General features: G+C 37.7%; 1 protein-coding gene across 1 annotated transcript in view; it reads right to left on the reverse strand.

Moving 5' to 3' along the window:
• Positions 1-15,782, reverse strand: part of utp6 (UTP6 small subunit processome component) — a 33,501-nt gene extending 17,719 nt beyond the window's left edge. The window contains exons 1-10 of the mRNA XM_028818842.2: positions 15,489-15,782; positions 15,318-15,402; positions 12,571-12,612; positions 11,320-11,412; positions 5,259-5,306; positions 5,046-5,109; positions 4,704-4,822; positions 4,321-4,398; positions 2,563-2,644; positions 35-116 (exon numbers count right to left, since the gene is read on the reverse strand). Of these exons, the coding sequence (XP_028674675.2) occupies positions 35-116; positions 2,563-2,644; positions 4,321-4,398; positions 4,704-4,822; positions 5,046-5,109; positions 5,259-5,306; positions 11,320-11,412; positions 12,571-12,612; positions 15,318-15,402; positions 15,489-15,580 (785 nt within the window). The 5' untranslated portion in view covers positions 15,581-15,782. The remainder of the gene's footprint in view (positions 1-34; positions 117-2,562; positions 2,645-4,320; positions 4,399-4,703; positions 4,823-5,045; positions 5,110-5,258; positions 5,307-11,319; positions 11,413-12,570; positions 12,613-15,317; positions 15,403-15,488) is intronic.
• Positions 15,783-16,664: the final 882 nt, after the last annotated feature.

The raw sequence follows: 16,664 nt of genomic DNA on the forward strand, positions 1-16,664 counted from the left end.
AATTGACAGAAAAATGAGGTGCAACAAATCTTACTCTTGCAGGGCTTGCTCTTGAATATCCTTAGCAAAGTCAAAGAGGGATGCAACAGACAGTAACGACAAAATGAAATCTGCTCCTGAAAAAGCAAACAACACAAGTATAAACTGAAACATACTAGCCAGTTTATCCTAGTTCAATGTAGCTCTAGATCAGATCAAGCATTAGTGCAAGTTAATAAATGTAATACAATAGAACCCCAACTGAACATTTCATGACATAAAAAAAACAAGTGCTTCAAGGCAAAGTTCACACTGCAACTAAAAATATATTGGACCTTTGTTTTGACTGTTGAAATCAATTAATTAATTTGGCAAAAGATACAAATCTGACATGACTGTGCACATGTTTATCAGACCAAATCAGGATACGTTCAAACTAGATCATAACTGGCAAATACAAAAATAATTGCAGCAAATAAATAAACACTGAAAACCCCAACCTGTATTAATAGGATCCTGACAAACCCATGACAAATTTTTTCACTTAAAACACTTTTTCCACATTTAACTCTTTTAAGTTACTCCCTAGAAAAAGACTGAGTGTGGTTCCTACGGTTCATACAAATGAGTAACAATGAATAACAGGCTACAACTTAATCAAAATATCTTAACTGAAGTATAGGCTGAAGTTAAAGCAAATTACAACAGAATTTTTTTTCACTATTCAGATTTAGCCAGTCACATTTCAAAATCATGTCTTAAATTAAACTGTCCTCATCTGACATAAAACAATGTAATTAAAAACAACCACAACGCAGAGATAATGGACCACAAGGAGCAAACAAAAGCTTCACAGGAACTTAACGTTGAAATATAAGGAATGGCATAAAACAGAATTTCTATTAGGACAACACTGGGATATTGCAAAATTAGAATTAAATTCTGTGACCGTTACCACCTTTCACATCTCAGTACCAGTTCCAAAAAAATAAAGCAAATAACAGATAACTTTGTAGTTTTCACAAAATAAAATGCTAAATTGTTTTACACCAAAAAAGTATTGACAAAACTAAAACACTGACTGTAGTAACAGAATACTGATGTATTTCATATTTTTTAAAATATTGTAACAATTCTAACCAAAAAAAAAAAAAAAACCAAAAACAAAACACAGGTATACATGTTGGAACTCATCTACCCACAACTATTCCCAATATCCAGACTGCACTAATTTTAACCTCATGTCACTCCAGGTACATTATGCTTCAATATCTATGTATTTTGAAAGGGTTTTGAAAATCTCTTCCTTAATTTTTTTTTTTTTTTTAATCAATTGCTAGATTTTTACCATAATTTGTAAACCGGACAGATTTCGCTAGCAACACTGCTCTGCTTTTTGTACCAAGAACAAGATTATAGGCACTTCTCTAGCACTCTAAAAGCATTACTGTGGAGCATTAAAGTAACCAGTCTGTTTAATGTGTTTGAGTAATCATGAACAATTTTGTATGGGTTTCATATATGCATTACAGGCAAGTGAAGTGTCCTAGTTCCATTTTCTCTTTAATCATGTCATTTTTCATGCAGAGAAAATCCCATTTTTGTGAAGGGCTGTGTCCTCCAAAAGAAGGCTGCATTAGTGCACAAGTCGTAAGAGCTGCATGCTTTGCAGACACACCACGAGGAAAAAAAAAAAAAATAATAAAGTGCCTTTATGTTGGTGCAGTGGTAGTGCTGCTGCCTCGCAGTTAGGAGACCTGCGTTTGCTTCCCGGGTCCTCCCTGCGTGGAGTTTGCATGCTCTCCCCATGTCTGCATGTTTTTCCTCCGGGGTTCCTCCCACAGTCCGAAGACATGCAGGTTAGGTGCACTGGCGATCCTAAATTGTTCCTAGTGTGTGCTTGGTGTGTGTACCCTACGGAGGGCTGGCGCCCTGCCCGGGGTTTGTTTCCTGCCTTGCGCCCTGTGTTGGCTGGGATTGGCTCCAGCAGACCCCCCGTGACCCTGTAGTTAGGATATAGCGGGTTAGATAACGGATGTATGGCTGGAAGTGCCTGTATAGATAGATAGATAGGTATATACTTCATTAAGTACAAATGTACGTAAACTAGCACTTAGAACATTTTATCTCCATTGGAATATTTACTTATTTTTAATATGAGTATCTGAACACTCATTTTGTATAATTTGACAGCCCTATTGGGGGCAAATAGCTTTACCAATCGTTTCCATCTCTTATTTTCAATGAATTGACAATGTATGTAACAAACCTCTGCTAGCATGATTTGGTGTGCTGCTAGTCAAACAGAAGCAGCACTGCTACACAATTAGATTACAGGCAAAAGTTTGTGTGCGAGTACCACACATTTTTGCTCTCTGTACCACAGCATACTTTTCAAACATGGCAACATAAAGAAATTTCAGTCACATTTTCATGTAGTAAGATTACCAAATTATCCATGCTGGTATAATACACTTTTATAAATCTGGTAGTTCAGTACTTTTTCAGTACCAATATAATGTGCAACACTATCTAGACCAACTCTCACTCAAATACTCTCACTTTTTTAAAGGGGACACTCACCAGATATTTTCTGAATGGCCTCTTTATAGACAATCTTTGCCAATTCTCCTTTCATGATTTCTTCTGCAAATTCATAATCATCCTAAAAAGTAAATGAAATTACTAAAAATTATTAAAAAGAGAAACAGGTTACCGATTCCAGTCGCATGATGTGTGGAGTACAAGTCCACTGAAACTGTGCACTCTGTAAATATATTGGTATCCTTGCCGAAACAAGGATATGCAAGCACTACAGAAAAATCCACAAAATAGCTTTTAAAATTGATTCTAATTCTGTGGGACTAGGAGAAATAAAAAAAAAAACGTGGAAATACTGGAGGACCTTAAGTTTTTGCGTTGGGCAAACACATAAAAGTATGACATGACAGCAATACTTATTATCTTCATCGTAAGAGTGAATGAGAGCAGTTATTTCAAAATCCATTCTTAAATAAGAACACAGGACGACAGATGGAAGTTAAGGGTAAATTTCATACAACTGACAAAATGTGTTTAACTGAAGTGACAATACCTAGAACAAGATGTGAAGAAGTGTATCTGAAAGCAGTACCTTAGAAACCTTCTAATTTCAGTTCAGCACTATTTGGGAAATATTAGGTACGCAGGAAATATGTTCTCTTAGGCCTAATGTCCTGCTCTCAATTGAATTGTTCATGCTTTCTAATATACTGAATTAATTTTGATATAAAACAAACATCATTGTGAAACAGAAAACTTCTGGGAGAAATGATGAAGGAAACAGAACATCATAAAAATGCATACAGTTGAACAGATCAAGAAGTGTAAACAAAACATATGAAGACTCTTTCAACATAAATGTTAAAACACTGAGATTTATAGTAAACACAGTAGTTAGACGGTTGATGCATCATTAAATAAATCAACCAAAAGAAATTATAGAGAAAGCAGACGAGATCCTTGGATTTAGAACAATCAGGAACCCAAAAAAAAAAAAAAACTTTCCAGATCTTCTGACAGTAGTCCGTTGTTTCCACTGACCTTGAATAAGGGCAGTCAATACTGGACAGTGCACAAACCCAAAAATTGATTTTCTGTGAGAAAAAGTTTCAATTTACAAACCATTTTGTATTAGTATATGCCTAAGAGCAGAAACGCAATATTAACAAATTACTCAAGCTACCTTGTGTGCCCACTGAAGAATAAAATGGGTTCACGAGAAAATATCTCAAACCATTATGCCATGAGTTATACTTATTTAATGTAAAATAACTGCTCTGGACTCCAACTTAAAAATTATTCAAGTCTGGTAGAAATATGAGGTTCTTCAGTACATTGGTAATGATATTGCAAACCTCTTGCTAGAGGTTAACACCTGAAAACTCAATTAACAAACAGTTTGTGGTAATACAGTGGTTACAATTACTTCCTTACATATACACGGACATGGGTTTGGAGTAGGTGAAATAAATAAACCACAAACATTCAACTTTGCAACTATGTAAAACCTCAATGTATTTTTACTACAGTGCATTTGCAAAAACAGAAAGTGTAATTTTGTTTTAATGAAGTATTTTGATCTCTTAGTGTAAACAGTTACAAGGCATTACACAATACATTCTGAAATTTGAGTTGCAAATTAAATAATATTTCAGATATTTAAATATTGCAGATGTACAGGACATACACATGGATTTTATACTCAAACTTAAACAGAATTATATTGTGAAACTCGTCTACAATTCTTTTCTTCTCTCTTGTAACCTGCAGTATTTTTAATTTAGCGTTTATTTTACCTACCAGGTTAATCTTGGCTTGTTCTAATTGGCTTTTCTCCTTACACAACTTCTCGGCATGCATAAGCTCCATTCGGAAATACTATATAAAAGAAGCATATATAAGGAAATGCTTGAGGCCCATTAATTAAAAATCTTTTCAAACCATATAAATGTAACTTTAACACAATAAAAACGTGACATTGTGCACAAAAATAAAGGCTAGGTGACTAACATCACCTTTAGTCACCTTTAGTGTTTAAAGGAAACGTGACCTGTCAAAAATAGTGACTGGTATATTCCTAAAGATGAAATATTTCAAAAAGCATTTAATCACAGAAATTACTGTTCCTGAATCCACAAACATTCAATAATTCAACAAAAAAAATAAATAAATAAATAAAACACCTCTTGGTAAAGCTTTTTGTTGTCAGGGTGAAATCGCAAGGCACGTAGAAATAATTGTCTTGCACTCTCCGATGAGGAACAGTCTTCCATTTCCCATTTTGCTGCAGTGATCCACAGAGCTGGAAGAAATAATAAAATTTAAATGCGTAACCACTGAACAGAAGCCATTTTTCATGCCCATTCTGCGCATACTATATTGATGTTGTATGACTGTAATGGCATATAGAAGAAAATTAAATAAAGGGCCCAATGCTAGACATTTTAAATATCCGGTAAGAATAAATGAATAAAATGACGTAAATATAATAGCTACACCCAAGGCAAGCTTCTCCCCAGAAATACCTGGTTTGTCTGGATGAATTGCAAGCACAGAAGAGAACACCTTACTAAGTTGTTTCTTAGTACCCTATAAAAAGAAAAATAGTAATGAATAAAATTATTACTTGGTCAGAGATCTACAGAGTAGCAAAAATGCAAAAAGAAGTGTTTGTTGGTTTTCAGAAATAAAGTGCCATGACAGTTTAAATAAAATAATCATGCTTTAAACAGACATACCCATTTTTTGCAAAAAGCAACAAAGGAGAGCCAGAGCTGAATGTCATCCTGAAGAATAGAAAATAAAACAAGTTAATATTTACTCAGAGTTGGCTATTCAATCTATAGTTCATAGGTGAATGCCACATTAATAATCAAAATACAGGACATGTCAATGAATGCCACATTAATAATCAAAACACAGGACATGTTGATGAACTATAGATAGCTGTAACAGTAATCTTAAATGTTTTTTCTACACATGCTGCAAACATTTTAACAGAAATAAACATTTGCAATAAATACCACCAGCACTTTGCAGCCTATTTGCAAGGACAGCCTTTGGGATTACCCTTGGATTCCTGCAACACTGAAACTAATTAAAAGAGGTGGATGACAGATAAATAGCTTGATATGGTTTTCAAAGACGAAGTCTGCATTATCCTCACTGACTAACTGTAAATTCCAGTACTTTCCCCAACCTTTTCAGTTTCAAATCCCTAATGTCATCTGCTTATACCACCTTATAATAAGAGGCATGTGTTTTTAGGTACACAGCTAAATTTTTAGAAATACAGAAAAAAAAAAAAATTATAATGAAAGATTTTATATAGTTTATGACTCATAAGTGACTTGCAAGTTTTGGTCATTTTTGATGTTAAGCAATTTTAAAATGTCTTTATTTTAAAGCATTTGCGATCATCATAAACTAAATATAAAAGGCACAGGACTGTTCTCATCACCACAGCACGTAAATTCTACTTTTGAATACATTTTACTATAGAAACATATTTTGCCCTCTGTAAGCTTTCAAGGACTGTCCTAAGAGGATGAACACTCACTCTTGCCTGTAACTTCCTTATTAGTAAAACTGGCAGTGTTCTTCATCTTAAGCATACCCCTTTACAATGCATTTTGAAACAGGTGTTTATAACCAAATCTCAGTTCTTTCATTTAAAGTTGTACCAAGAAAAGGTTTATTTAAACAGTTCTCTGGCAGCCTAAACTTATTGATTTGATCCTGATTCTGTGCCTGTTGAACCCATGACTCCTGAATTAATGCTGCATTATGCTAGAAATTAATCATCCATTACAGTACGCAATAGAGAGATTTAGTTAACATTAAAGACAAATGCAAATAACTGACACATTTCTGTTTTTGCTTTTGGCATTACAACAGCTTTACAATTACAATTTTATAACAGCTATAACTGTGTGGGGGAAAGACAGGTCAGATCATGCACACCTAATCGGTTAACCACCAACTGCATTTTTGTTATTTTAGTAAGACTGTCAGGGATGAAAAAAGAATCACTTAATGACTACATGTAAAATGTTTGTGCAATCACAGGCAAGTCCGTCAGTGTCTCTTATGGTTACTACAGAAAGGAAGAGGCTATCCATGCTGTACCCCATTATGTGTTCTCTTTGATCACATCCCATTGTGTGCCAGATGACCTTTATCTTGTGAAGGGCTGTGTTCTCAAGTGTGATACAGTAATCCCTCACCTATCGCGGGGGTTACGTTCCAGAGCCCCCCCGCGATAGGTGAAAATCCGCGAAGTAGCGACCTATATTTATACATATTTTAAGGCTTTATAAACCCTTCCCACACTCTTATAAACCTTTCTCACTCTCGTTAACCTTTCCCACACTCTTATAAACACTTCCTATGCTCTTAAACACTTTCTACATTCTTAAACACCTCAGACCAACACTGCACACTGCACGCAGCGATCAGACGTCAATGTGTCTGCACTCGCTTTGTGAAGGGGGGCAGCTGAACTCACGCTGAGCTGAAATGGACTTTGTGCTGCTTCTGCCAAAATGCCTGCTTGTAGCTCTGCGCGTTCGGAAGGAGGAGTGTGTGTGTGGGGGGGGGGGGGGGGGGGGGAGGTGTGAGGGCTGAATGCACGTTGGCTCAAACCCCCCTCCCCGGAGGAGCAGTTCACATTGTCAAGGGGGTGGGGAGCTGAGGAGAAGTGGACTTTGTGCTGGTTTTGTGCTGCTTGTCGCTCTGCCTGTCAATAATTTAAAAGCCTGTACATCACCAATTTTCCTGTCTCAGTGTCATGTCTTGCGTGAAGTTAAAATGTTTTATAATAGTGAGATGTTACTCATATCCTTAGCCCGACATCCACATATCATATGTGTTAACAAAGTGTGTTTTATAAGTTTACAAGTGTTTAAAGCATATGGGATGGGTATTTTAAGGCTTAAACTATAAAAATGTTTATTTATATGGTCTTTCTATATCGCGGATTTTCTTCTGTTGCTGATGGGTCTGGAACATAACTTCCGCGATAGGCGGGCAATCACTTGTATTTAAAAACCCGCGAAGTCGTGAATCCGCGAAAAGTGAACCGCGAAGTAGCGAGGGATTACTGTATTCTATTTTAAGTTTTATCTTAAAACCTGTGACTTTTACGCATCATTGCATGAATCATAAGCACTTCATGATTTACACAGACACCACAAGCAAAAAAGGTAAAAATCCATATTACTAACCGAGAATGCTAAACCGGATGATGGACGCAGGCACATCCGGCCATGGGCCGTAGCTGCAAAAAGACGTACTGCGCAGGCGCAAAAAGAGTCCGTGAGAGTCGGAGAAAGGCGGACAAAAGAGGGCGACAAAGGCGGATGAGGGGCCGCAAGAGGCGGACAAGACCACAGAAACAAGGAGTGAGCACGCACCGAAAAAAGGAAAAGGCACATAAAAAAGTAGTCAAACGCGGGGAAAGCACGAAACACATTGCACACGAAACTAGACAAACCAAAAAAAAAGAACATACAAGCGCACAACAGCAAGGCACGACCACACCCCCCCCCCCCCACCCTACAGGCACGGGACGGGACGGGACACACACCAAGAGGGGGATTCAACAAGCCCATGGAAGACAAAAAAAGAACACAAAACCACCCCACAGACCCTACAAGCAAGGGACGGGACACACACAAAGAGGGGGATTCAAACAAGACACAGGAACACAAAAAGAAAGAAGACGCTCGCGCAACAACAATCCCCCCCACACATCCATAAGAAGTGACACCCAAAGCCACATATTCTAAAGTGAACGTCGACACCTTCACACTAGGCAGCATAGGTGTCGGCATAGGTGTCAGCATAGGTGGATGTCCTTTCAATAAAGCACTATTAACCGTTCAACTGCAGAAAAGGATACATATTAACAGTGAGTGCGATCCTCCTTATTACTTACCCATATTTCGCATGCTGAGAAAGAAACAAGTCATGAATACACTGTCACGGGTACAAAACGATTCGGAAAGGATAACGGGAACGTGCCCAAATGGACCGACACAATGCACGTAGACGCATTCAGCGCGCGTGTCAAAGTGCTGCATCGAAAGAAGCACGATTTCAAACCGAAAGAGCTCGCGTATCAGACATACAAAAAAGGGAGCGAAGAGACAGAATAAATGAACGGAGACGTGAACAACGCGCAAATGAACTGACAGAAAAAAAAAAGCAAGACGCGAAAAGCACCAAGCTCAAATGACCGACATACAAAAACGGACAAGGCTCGATACAAACAATGCACGGCGTAGACTGAAACGGACTTTGCGCAAAGCGGAGGCGAATAAAAAAAAAGAAAAAAATTGCGCGTCACAAATAATGGACATGCAACAAAAAGGCAATCAAACGCAAAAAGCAAAACATGCCCGTCGCGGACATCAACGCCACACACCTGTTAAACGCTTACGCCAAATGGCTGAAAACGCCTTCAATAAGGAATCCACTATTGAGGAAAATTCTTTGGGATTAATGAATGTCATTTGCAATCATTGTCATTCACTTAACTTCACAGAAGAAACAACTGGCAATACAAATAATGAATTTACACGTTGTTGTCAAAAAGGTCAGAGTAGACTGCCTCCTTTACATTCATATCCTGAATATCTAAAGAAGCTTCTAACTATCGATGTGCCTGAAAGTAAAAACTTTATGAACTGCATTAGATCCTACAATAGTTCATTTGCTTTTGCATCTACCGGAGTACATATCAGGCCACCAAAAGGCAATGGCCCATACTGCTTTCACATATGTGGACAAATATTGCATCGCATTGGAACAGTGCACCCTGAAACAAATCAACAACGCAAATATGCACAAATCTACATCCTAGATCCAGATGAGGCAATCTATCAACGCATGAACCTTCCTGAAAACAAACAATGCACAGAGCTTATAATGAGAAACGTCACTCATGTCATAAACAATCACCCATTAGCTAAGTCTATAAAAATGCTACATGAAGTTGAAAAGGAGGCAAATACAAAAGCAAATGCAGAAGGTATAGCGGCAACTACAATTGCTTTGGTCTTGATAAAGGACAAAGAACAAGATCCAAGACGATACAATCTGCCCGTCTTTAATGAAGTGGCAATTGTCTTTCAAAGTAAAGATGGTGAGCCTCCATTTCACAGAGATATTGTTCTACATTTACGTCCTGATAAAAACAACACACCTACATTCCAACGCAATGTTGCCTTCTCACGTGTTCGACGTTCATCTGACGTTAGAGTTAAAATTATAAATGATCCATGCCAAGGAAGACTCATTCAAGGACAAGACACCATCTTTACTACTAATGTTATATACAAAGAAATATTCCAATAAAACATTAATATATGCCAAACACTCTATTTGTTATTTCTATGCGCATCATCCAAAGCTGCACACTATTCTATATCTAATTCATACATCTCTCTTTGTCATGTCCCAACGCCAGGGGTTAGCGAGCGAAGCGAGCAGGGGGCGGAGCCCCCTAGTATTAATAAGAAACACGTATGGTTCTAAGCACATGCAGTACAAATACAGTGGAATCTCGCGATATGATCACCTCTGTATACGAGAAATTCAAAATACGAGGAAAGTATGAGCGAAAAATTCAGATCTAAATGCGAGCATTGGCTCGCGTAACGAGCCACGAGCCAGGCTGTGGGTATAGCTCGCGGCTTAGCGAGGGGGCGTGGTAGCAGTTGCGAGCCGCGATCTGCGGTGTCTGCGTTTCTCACTTAAGTGCACAGGTGGGAAACTGCCCACATCCATGATTGTTCCTGTGGCTGATGGGCTGCAGCTGCCATGTCCTCCCCGCATATATAGAGAAGCGCGAGCCGGTTAAGGGGGAGAAGAAGTAAAAGAAAAGAGAGGAGAGAGAGCGCAGGCAGGCAGGCAGGAAGTCGGTGCAGGAGAGAGAGCGAGCGAGTGCTGGCTCGCGTGTAGCTGAACAGTGAGCTGAACAGGCGAGCCAAACAGCTGAAGCAGGACGGTGTAGAGAAGGTCAGCTGCATTAAGAATGTCTCGCCTGTTGCAGAGCCCGCAGGTGAGACGCTAACAGAGAAGAAGCACCGGGGATTGTCATCTGTTTTTTAAAGACTGCATCCTTTTCAAGTTTTAACCTCGTGTTAAAGGATTGTTATTCTTGTGTATTTTAAACCTCCACTTCACAACTGTTTTAAGGATTATTTATTTAAAGATTTATTGAATGCTCTACTGCACTTTGGACACCTGTTTTGATTCTTTTAATAATCAGTTATATTATTTACCAGTGTTATTTATTAAAGGTAGACTACAGTATATATAATTTATCAGTATTATTTGTTAGGAAAATTGATTTTTATGTTAATATATTTGGGGTGCGGAACGGATTAACTGGATTTCCATTTTTTTCAATGGGGAAGTTTGTTCTAGATACGAGAAATTCGCTATACAAGCTCAGTGCTGGAACGAATTAAACTCGTATCTAGAGGTTCCACTGTATATTTGGATATCAAGCTATAGTCTAATATTTTTGAAAATACACTTGGTAAAATAATTCAAATCTTAACTTTTAGCTGATTTAAAAGCCCTGTTACAGATTTGTTTCTTTTACTGTATATTCAAAATTGAAATTTAAATAAAAAATTAAAAACAAATTGATTAATTTGTTTATGGAAAGTAATAATTACCTACCATTACCCTTGAGACACCCAGTTTGGGAAGCTGTAGTATAATCACTGAGGTTGCCTGCTGTTAAGTACCCTACATTACCTACTTGGCAAGTTTTACCACACTCACCTTCCACTTGGAAGTTGCCCTTTTGAAAACATCATATATTCTCTGGATGATAGGATATTCTATTTCTTCCCTTTTAAAATGATACCTGATACGCTGAAAAAGAAAGAAGAGAACGCCAAAAATTATTTACAATAATATTTAACAGCAATCTTGGGTATCTGTAATAAATATTCATACATTAAGTATATCCAGGGAAATTTACTATATAAGCAAAACACTAAGGTTTGTGTGTGTTTGTGTGTGTGTGTGTGTTTGGTCCTTATGAGCAATCTGATTGGTCAGTTTGGCATTGGTGTGTTAGACAAACAATTAGGAGTAAAGGAGTAGGAGACACACGGAGAGTTGCCTTCAAAGACGAAGTACAAAAGAAGACAGTAGGCAAGCAAGGGATCTAGAAATGATACAGTCAGAGAAGCAGGTTTTATGAGAAAACGTTCAAGATGGAGAACTACAGGTAGGTCAGGTTCAGACATGCAAGGATACAGAGGACAGGCATTGAAGGTACACATAAGGAAAGAGATAGAATACATTTAGAAATATTTGGTATTACCTGTTTTTCACAGGTAATGTGGCTAGTCTTATATATGAACGTCTACGCGTGGAAGTGTGTGTGTGTGTCTGTCCAGCCCGGAAGTGCAAGGCTACAGCAGTGAAGCTCAAAGAGCCGGCAAGGCGGCCCCAAGTTAATGAGTCGGAAGAAGAAAGAATTGCGAGGCTACAGCATGAAGGTCAAACATCCAGCAAGGTGGCCCCAAGTTAACGGGTCAGAGACAAACTCGCTTAGCCGCTGATAGACAAGGTGGCATGTCTGCAAAACGAAACCACCGACTCTGTATTTCCATTTTTTTTTCTGATGATTTCAATAGTTTCTAGGTTCTCCAGCTTTTTACAGCACGGGCTTACACAACTAGTGTAATATAAAATTATGACACCATATACTTTCATCTAACCCTGAAAAGATTACAGTGTCATCTAAAGGGATAAAGAGACCACTAGTAAGAAATATTTTAGAGAATAGATGCGATTTATCAAAAATCCAGAAATGCTTTTCATTTCACCAACTGATTTTGTTGGCTGCATAAAACACGTGGTTTTGTTTATATTTTTATTTTTGTCCATCTATGTGAATCCCACCTTATGGCTGAGATCATACTTTGACAAACCTAAACGTTCAGTAATTTAATGCTTTATTGAAAATATCCTTTTAAATAACAAAAAGCAAGGAGAGAAAAAAAAAAAATTAAGACTTACATTTCTTCTTTTTTTAATTAGATCCAAAACATTGATCTCATACTAGAAGTAAAAAAAAAAAAACAAATGGATCTTTTCATCATTTCTAATTTACTACTTAATATACAGTACACAATTACACACAAAAATTTCACTGCACAAGAAAAATAAATCACAATTTAAATGCATCATCAACATTTACACCACCAAAAATTCAGAATCTCACCAAAACGTTAATGTTTTTGATAAAAACTGAACTTTTTTTTTTTTTTTCCTAAAAATCAAAAGTATCGATAAACTGATGTAGAAATATACACCCAGGCATTAAATGTTGCAATTGTCTATTACAAGGGGTGTGCTCTTTTGACAAAATTGATAATTCAATATTTTCTGGGAATTTGTCAACAATAATAAGACGATATTCTGAATCCTTCAAAAATTGCAGATCTTTAATTCGTATGCACACCATTGTGGGAATGACATCTTCTATGTTTACATTCAATACGGCCATTCACAGGAAGTAACTTAAAATTTTAGCAAAAAAAAAAAAAAAACACATTGTGATCATACAAATCGATGCTTACTGATGACTCAAAAATTTTTAAATACATCTGTAACCAGTTCTATTGATTTGGTTCGTAACAATCAGGTTGCAAATGTCATGGGAGAGCCCTTCGCTTTTACCCATCAGGAGACGTTTCTTGTGCGACACCTTAGTAGCAAAACAATATGTACTAACCCTGATGATATTCATTTGTACAGATAGGAAGTGTAATTACTTTCTAACTAATTATGGATTTCAGCTTGTTCCTTGTCTCGGTGTACAGTGATCCCTCGCTATATCGCGCTTCGCCTTTCGCGGCTTCTATATGTAAGCATATTTAAATATATATCGCAGATTTTTTGCTGGTTCGCGGATTTCTGAGGACAATGGGTCTTTTAATTTCTGGTACATGCTTCCTCAGTTGGTTTGCCCAGTTGATTTCATGCAAGGGACGCTATTGGCAGAGAAGCTACCCAACTTACTTTTCTCTCTCTCTTGCGCTGACTTTCTCTGATCTTAACGTAGGGGGTGTGAGCAGGGGGGCTGTTCGCACACCTAGACGATACGGACGCTCGTCTAAAAATGCTGAAAGATTATCTTCACGTTGCTACCTTCTGTGCAGCTGCTTCATGAAGCGACATACTGCACGGTGCTTCGCATACTTAAAAGCTCAAAGGGCACGTATTGATTTTTGCTTGTTTGTTTTTCTCTGTCTCTCTCTATTTCTCTCTCTTTCTCTGCTCCTGATGGAGGGGGTGTGAGCTGCCGCCTTCAACAGCTTTGTGCCGTGGTGCTTCGCATACTTAAAAGCCAAACAGCCCTATTGATTTGTTTGCTTTTCTCTATCTCTCTGACAGTCACTGCTCCTGATGCGCACTCCTTTGAAGAGGAAGATATGTTTGCATTCTTTTAATTGTGAGACAGAACTGTCATCTCTGTCTTGTCATGGAGCACAGTTTAAACTTTTGAAAAAGAGGCAAATGTTTGTTTGCAATGTTTGAATAACGTTCCTGTCTCTCTACAACCTCCTGTGTTTCTGCGCAAATCTGTGACCCAAGCATGACAATATAAAAATAACCATATAAACATATGGTTTCTACTTCGCGGATTTTCTTATTTCGCGGGTGGCTCTGGAACGCAACCCCCGCGATGGAGGAGGGATTACTGTACTTCTTTTTCTTAGCGTGTTCGATATCTTTTCCCCATGTCACGACACTTTATTACATAACCTCTATTTATGGCCTTTCATGTTGTTAATTCTTTATATTTGTGGATTTTGTTGAGTTAATTCCAAACGCCTGGTGAAAATTCCATGTGAATAGCCTCATTGGATATATTCTTACTGGAAAAAAATGTTGATGTGTTCAATACTTCTTTCCCCACTGTATGTTTGCACAGTTAAAATGCTAATGCATCTTTTACTTCTGGGTAAAGACTACGTTTCAATTAAACTACTGCAACCAAAATATGTATAAAAAAAAAAAGTGATATTTGCTTCAATGGCCCATTTGCACATAGAGCTTTTTAAAAATCAAATGAAAATAACATAGTAAAGCTATGGTAAAATATTAATAAAAGAAAGAACACATCAATAGAAAAAAAGAATTACAATTTTCTACATCCATGTATTCGTTATTATTTTAAACGTCACCATATACAGATATTACTCCCAATTTATTAATACATGCCGTTAAGATAAACGCACGTCATTGCGAGGGCCTGCGGGGTCTTAATTTCACTGCTGCTTGTAAAGCTGTTTAGGCTCAGGAGAGTGATTTTTAAATAACTTTATTATTTAACTAATTTAAATTCAGTGTTTGCTGCAGTATAATGAATTGCATTTATCTTGACAGCACATCCAATCCAATAAAACAATTCTAACATAATGCAGTATTACATTTCTAATAAACACCCCAAATTATTGCGGCTTACACTAATTCAGACGTTCAGCAGTACTTAATAGTCTTAAGTAGGTGTATGTGTAAATTTTAGACCCTATTACGTTTTCAGAAAATTGACAATAAATTAAAACATGTGCGCTAACGTTTGTTTTTTTAAATATATGCTGTACGATATTTCTGTCACAGGAAAAAAAAACAGCTGTAGAAATGACTGAAAGGCCAACACTGCCATGACATGCCTGTTCGTTATACAAGTGTATGGAAACTTCACCACTACAATATATTGAACTCACTACGTGTATACAAATGTAGAAGAACCTCACCTGAATATACGTTATAAAGTCGTCTTTACCGATTATTCTTCTGTGCAGTTTATACTCAAGCGCTGACACTTTCTTAAGCATGGCCCTGTAACACAGCACAACACAACATTAATTGCGTCTTGTCCACATCGCCACTACCAGCACATCTAAGCTGCTGGACGCAATACTCGCCTCACTTCAGTTGGGGTGAAAAGACCAACTCTCTCCAGCTGCTCAAGCTCCGGGATGCGATCTTCTATTCTCTGCTGAATTACTTCAGCCATATTGCCCTAGGTCGAATCTCTTCTGTCAAATAATTCAGTGCAATTAAGTAAAATGTATTTGGAAAACTGTTAGCCGTCACTTATCGTCACTATACGGTTCACGTGGGGTGAAAACACGATAACCCGCCAAGGCACTTCCTGTCCGATCCGAATATGAGCCCGGGAGGCAACCGTCGCTGCTTTAGTTTTTGTTCCTGGTTCGCGCTAACTGTTAGTGCCGGTTTTGTCCCGAATTCATGCCCTTCGTACCAAATCAGCCGGCCCAACCTTCGTGTGCTCGTGAGTCATCCATGCAAAAAAAATATTATTTTATTTTTGTGTTCATCTACCATTTGGGCGAACTAGAAGAACGCCTAAGGAAGCAACATTTAAAGAGGCGCCGACATTGGGGAGGGATCTCAATACAGAAAGCAAGCAGATGATATGTTTCACAGGCCATCAGAAGAAGATCAAGAACTTAGCAGTTACCTGTCAGTAGGGCCGGATTTTCCTATAGGCTAACTAGGCTTCAGCCTAGGGCCTCAAGATCAAGAGGGGCCTACATTCAAATTGTTAGCAAATTTAAAATTACACTATTCTAAAAACAGTGAACACTAAAACACTGAACCGAAAATAAGGAGAAATTCTACGCTTATGACTAATAAACAAACATAAAAATGTATTGGTTAAGGTCAACGCGTATTACGTATTTTATTATCTCTCATGTAATTTACAAACTTAAAAATGGAAGGTGAAAGGGCCTCATAAGTGGAATAGCCTAGGGCCTCTTTTCATATAAATCCGGCCCTGCCTGTCAGCGTACTATTTTGGGAGCTCGGCTAATTTGGAAAAATAAAATACTCATTTTAGTATCTCTGAGTCTTTGATTGCAACTGTGGAGCTCATGAAGTGTAACCTTTTAAAGCTCAATGACCCATGCTTTGTGGATGTAGGTGATGATAATAAGAATGACTTTGAGATACAAGAAAGGGAATTAATGTTTCTTTGAAAAAAGGGATAAAATACCATCTTTGGCGTCACCCACTTCATTCAAAGAAGAAGTGGTTTTTCCTCTTATACCCTGTTCTAGTGGGTACATCAGTCG

The sequence above is a fragment of the Erpetoichthys calabaricus genome, chromosome 14, assembly GCF_900747795.2.
Source record: "Erpetoichthys calabaricus chromosome 14, fErpCal1.3, whole genome shotgun sequence".
Lineage (NCBI taxonomy): Eukaryota > Metazoa > Chordata > Cladistia > Polypteriformes > Polypteridae > Erpetoichthys > Erpetoichthys calabaricus.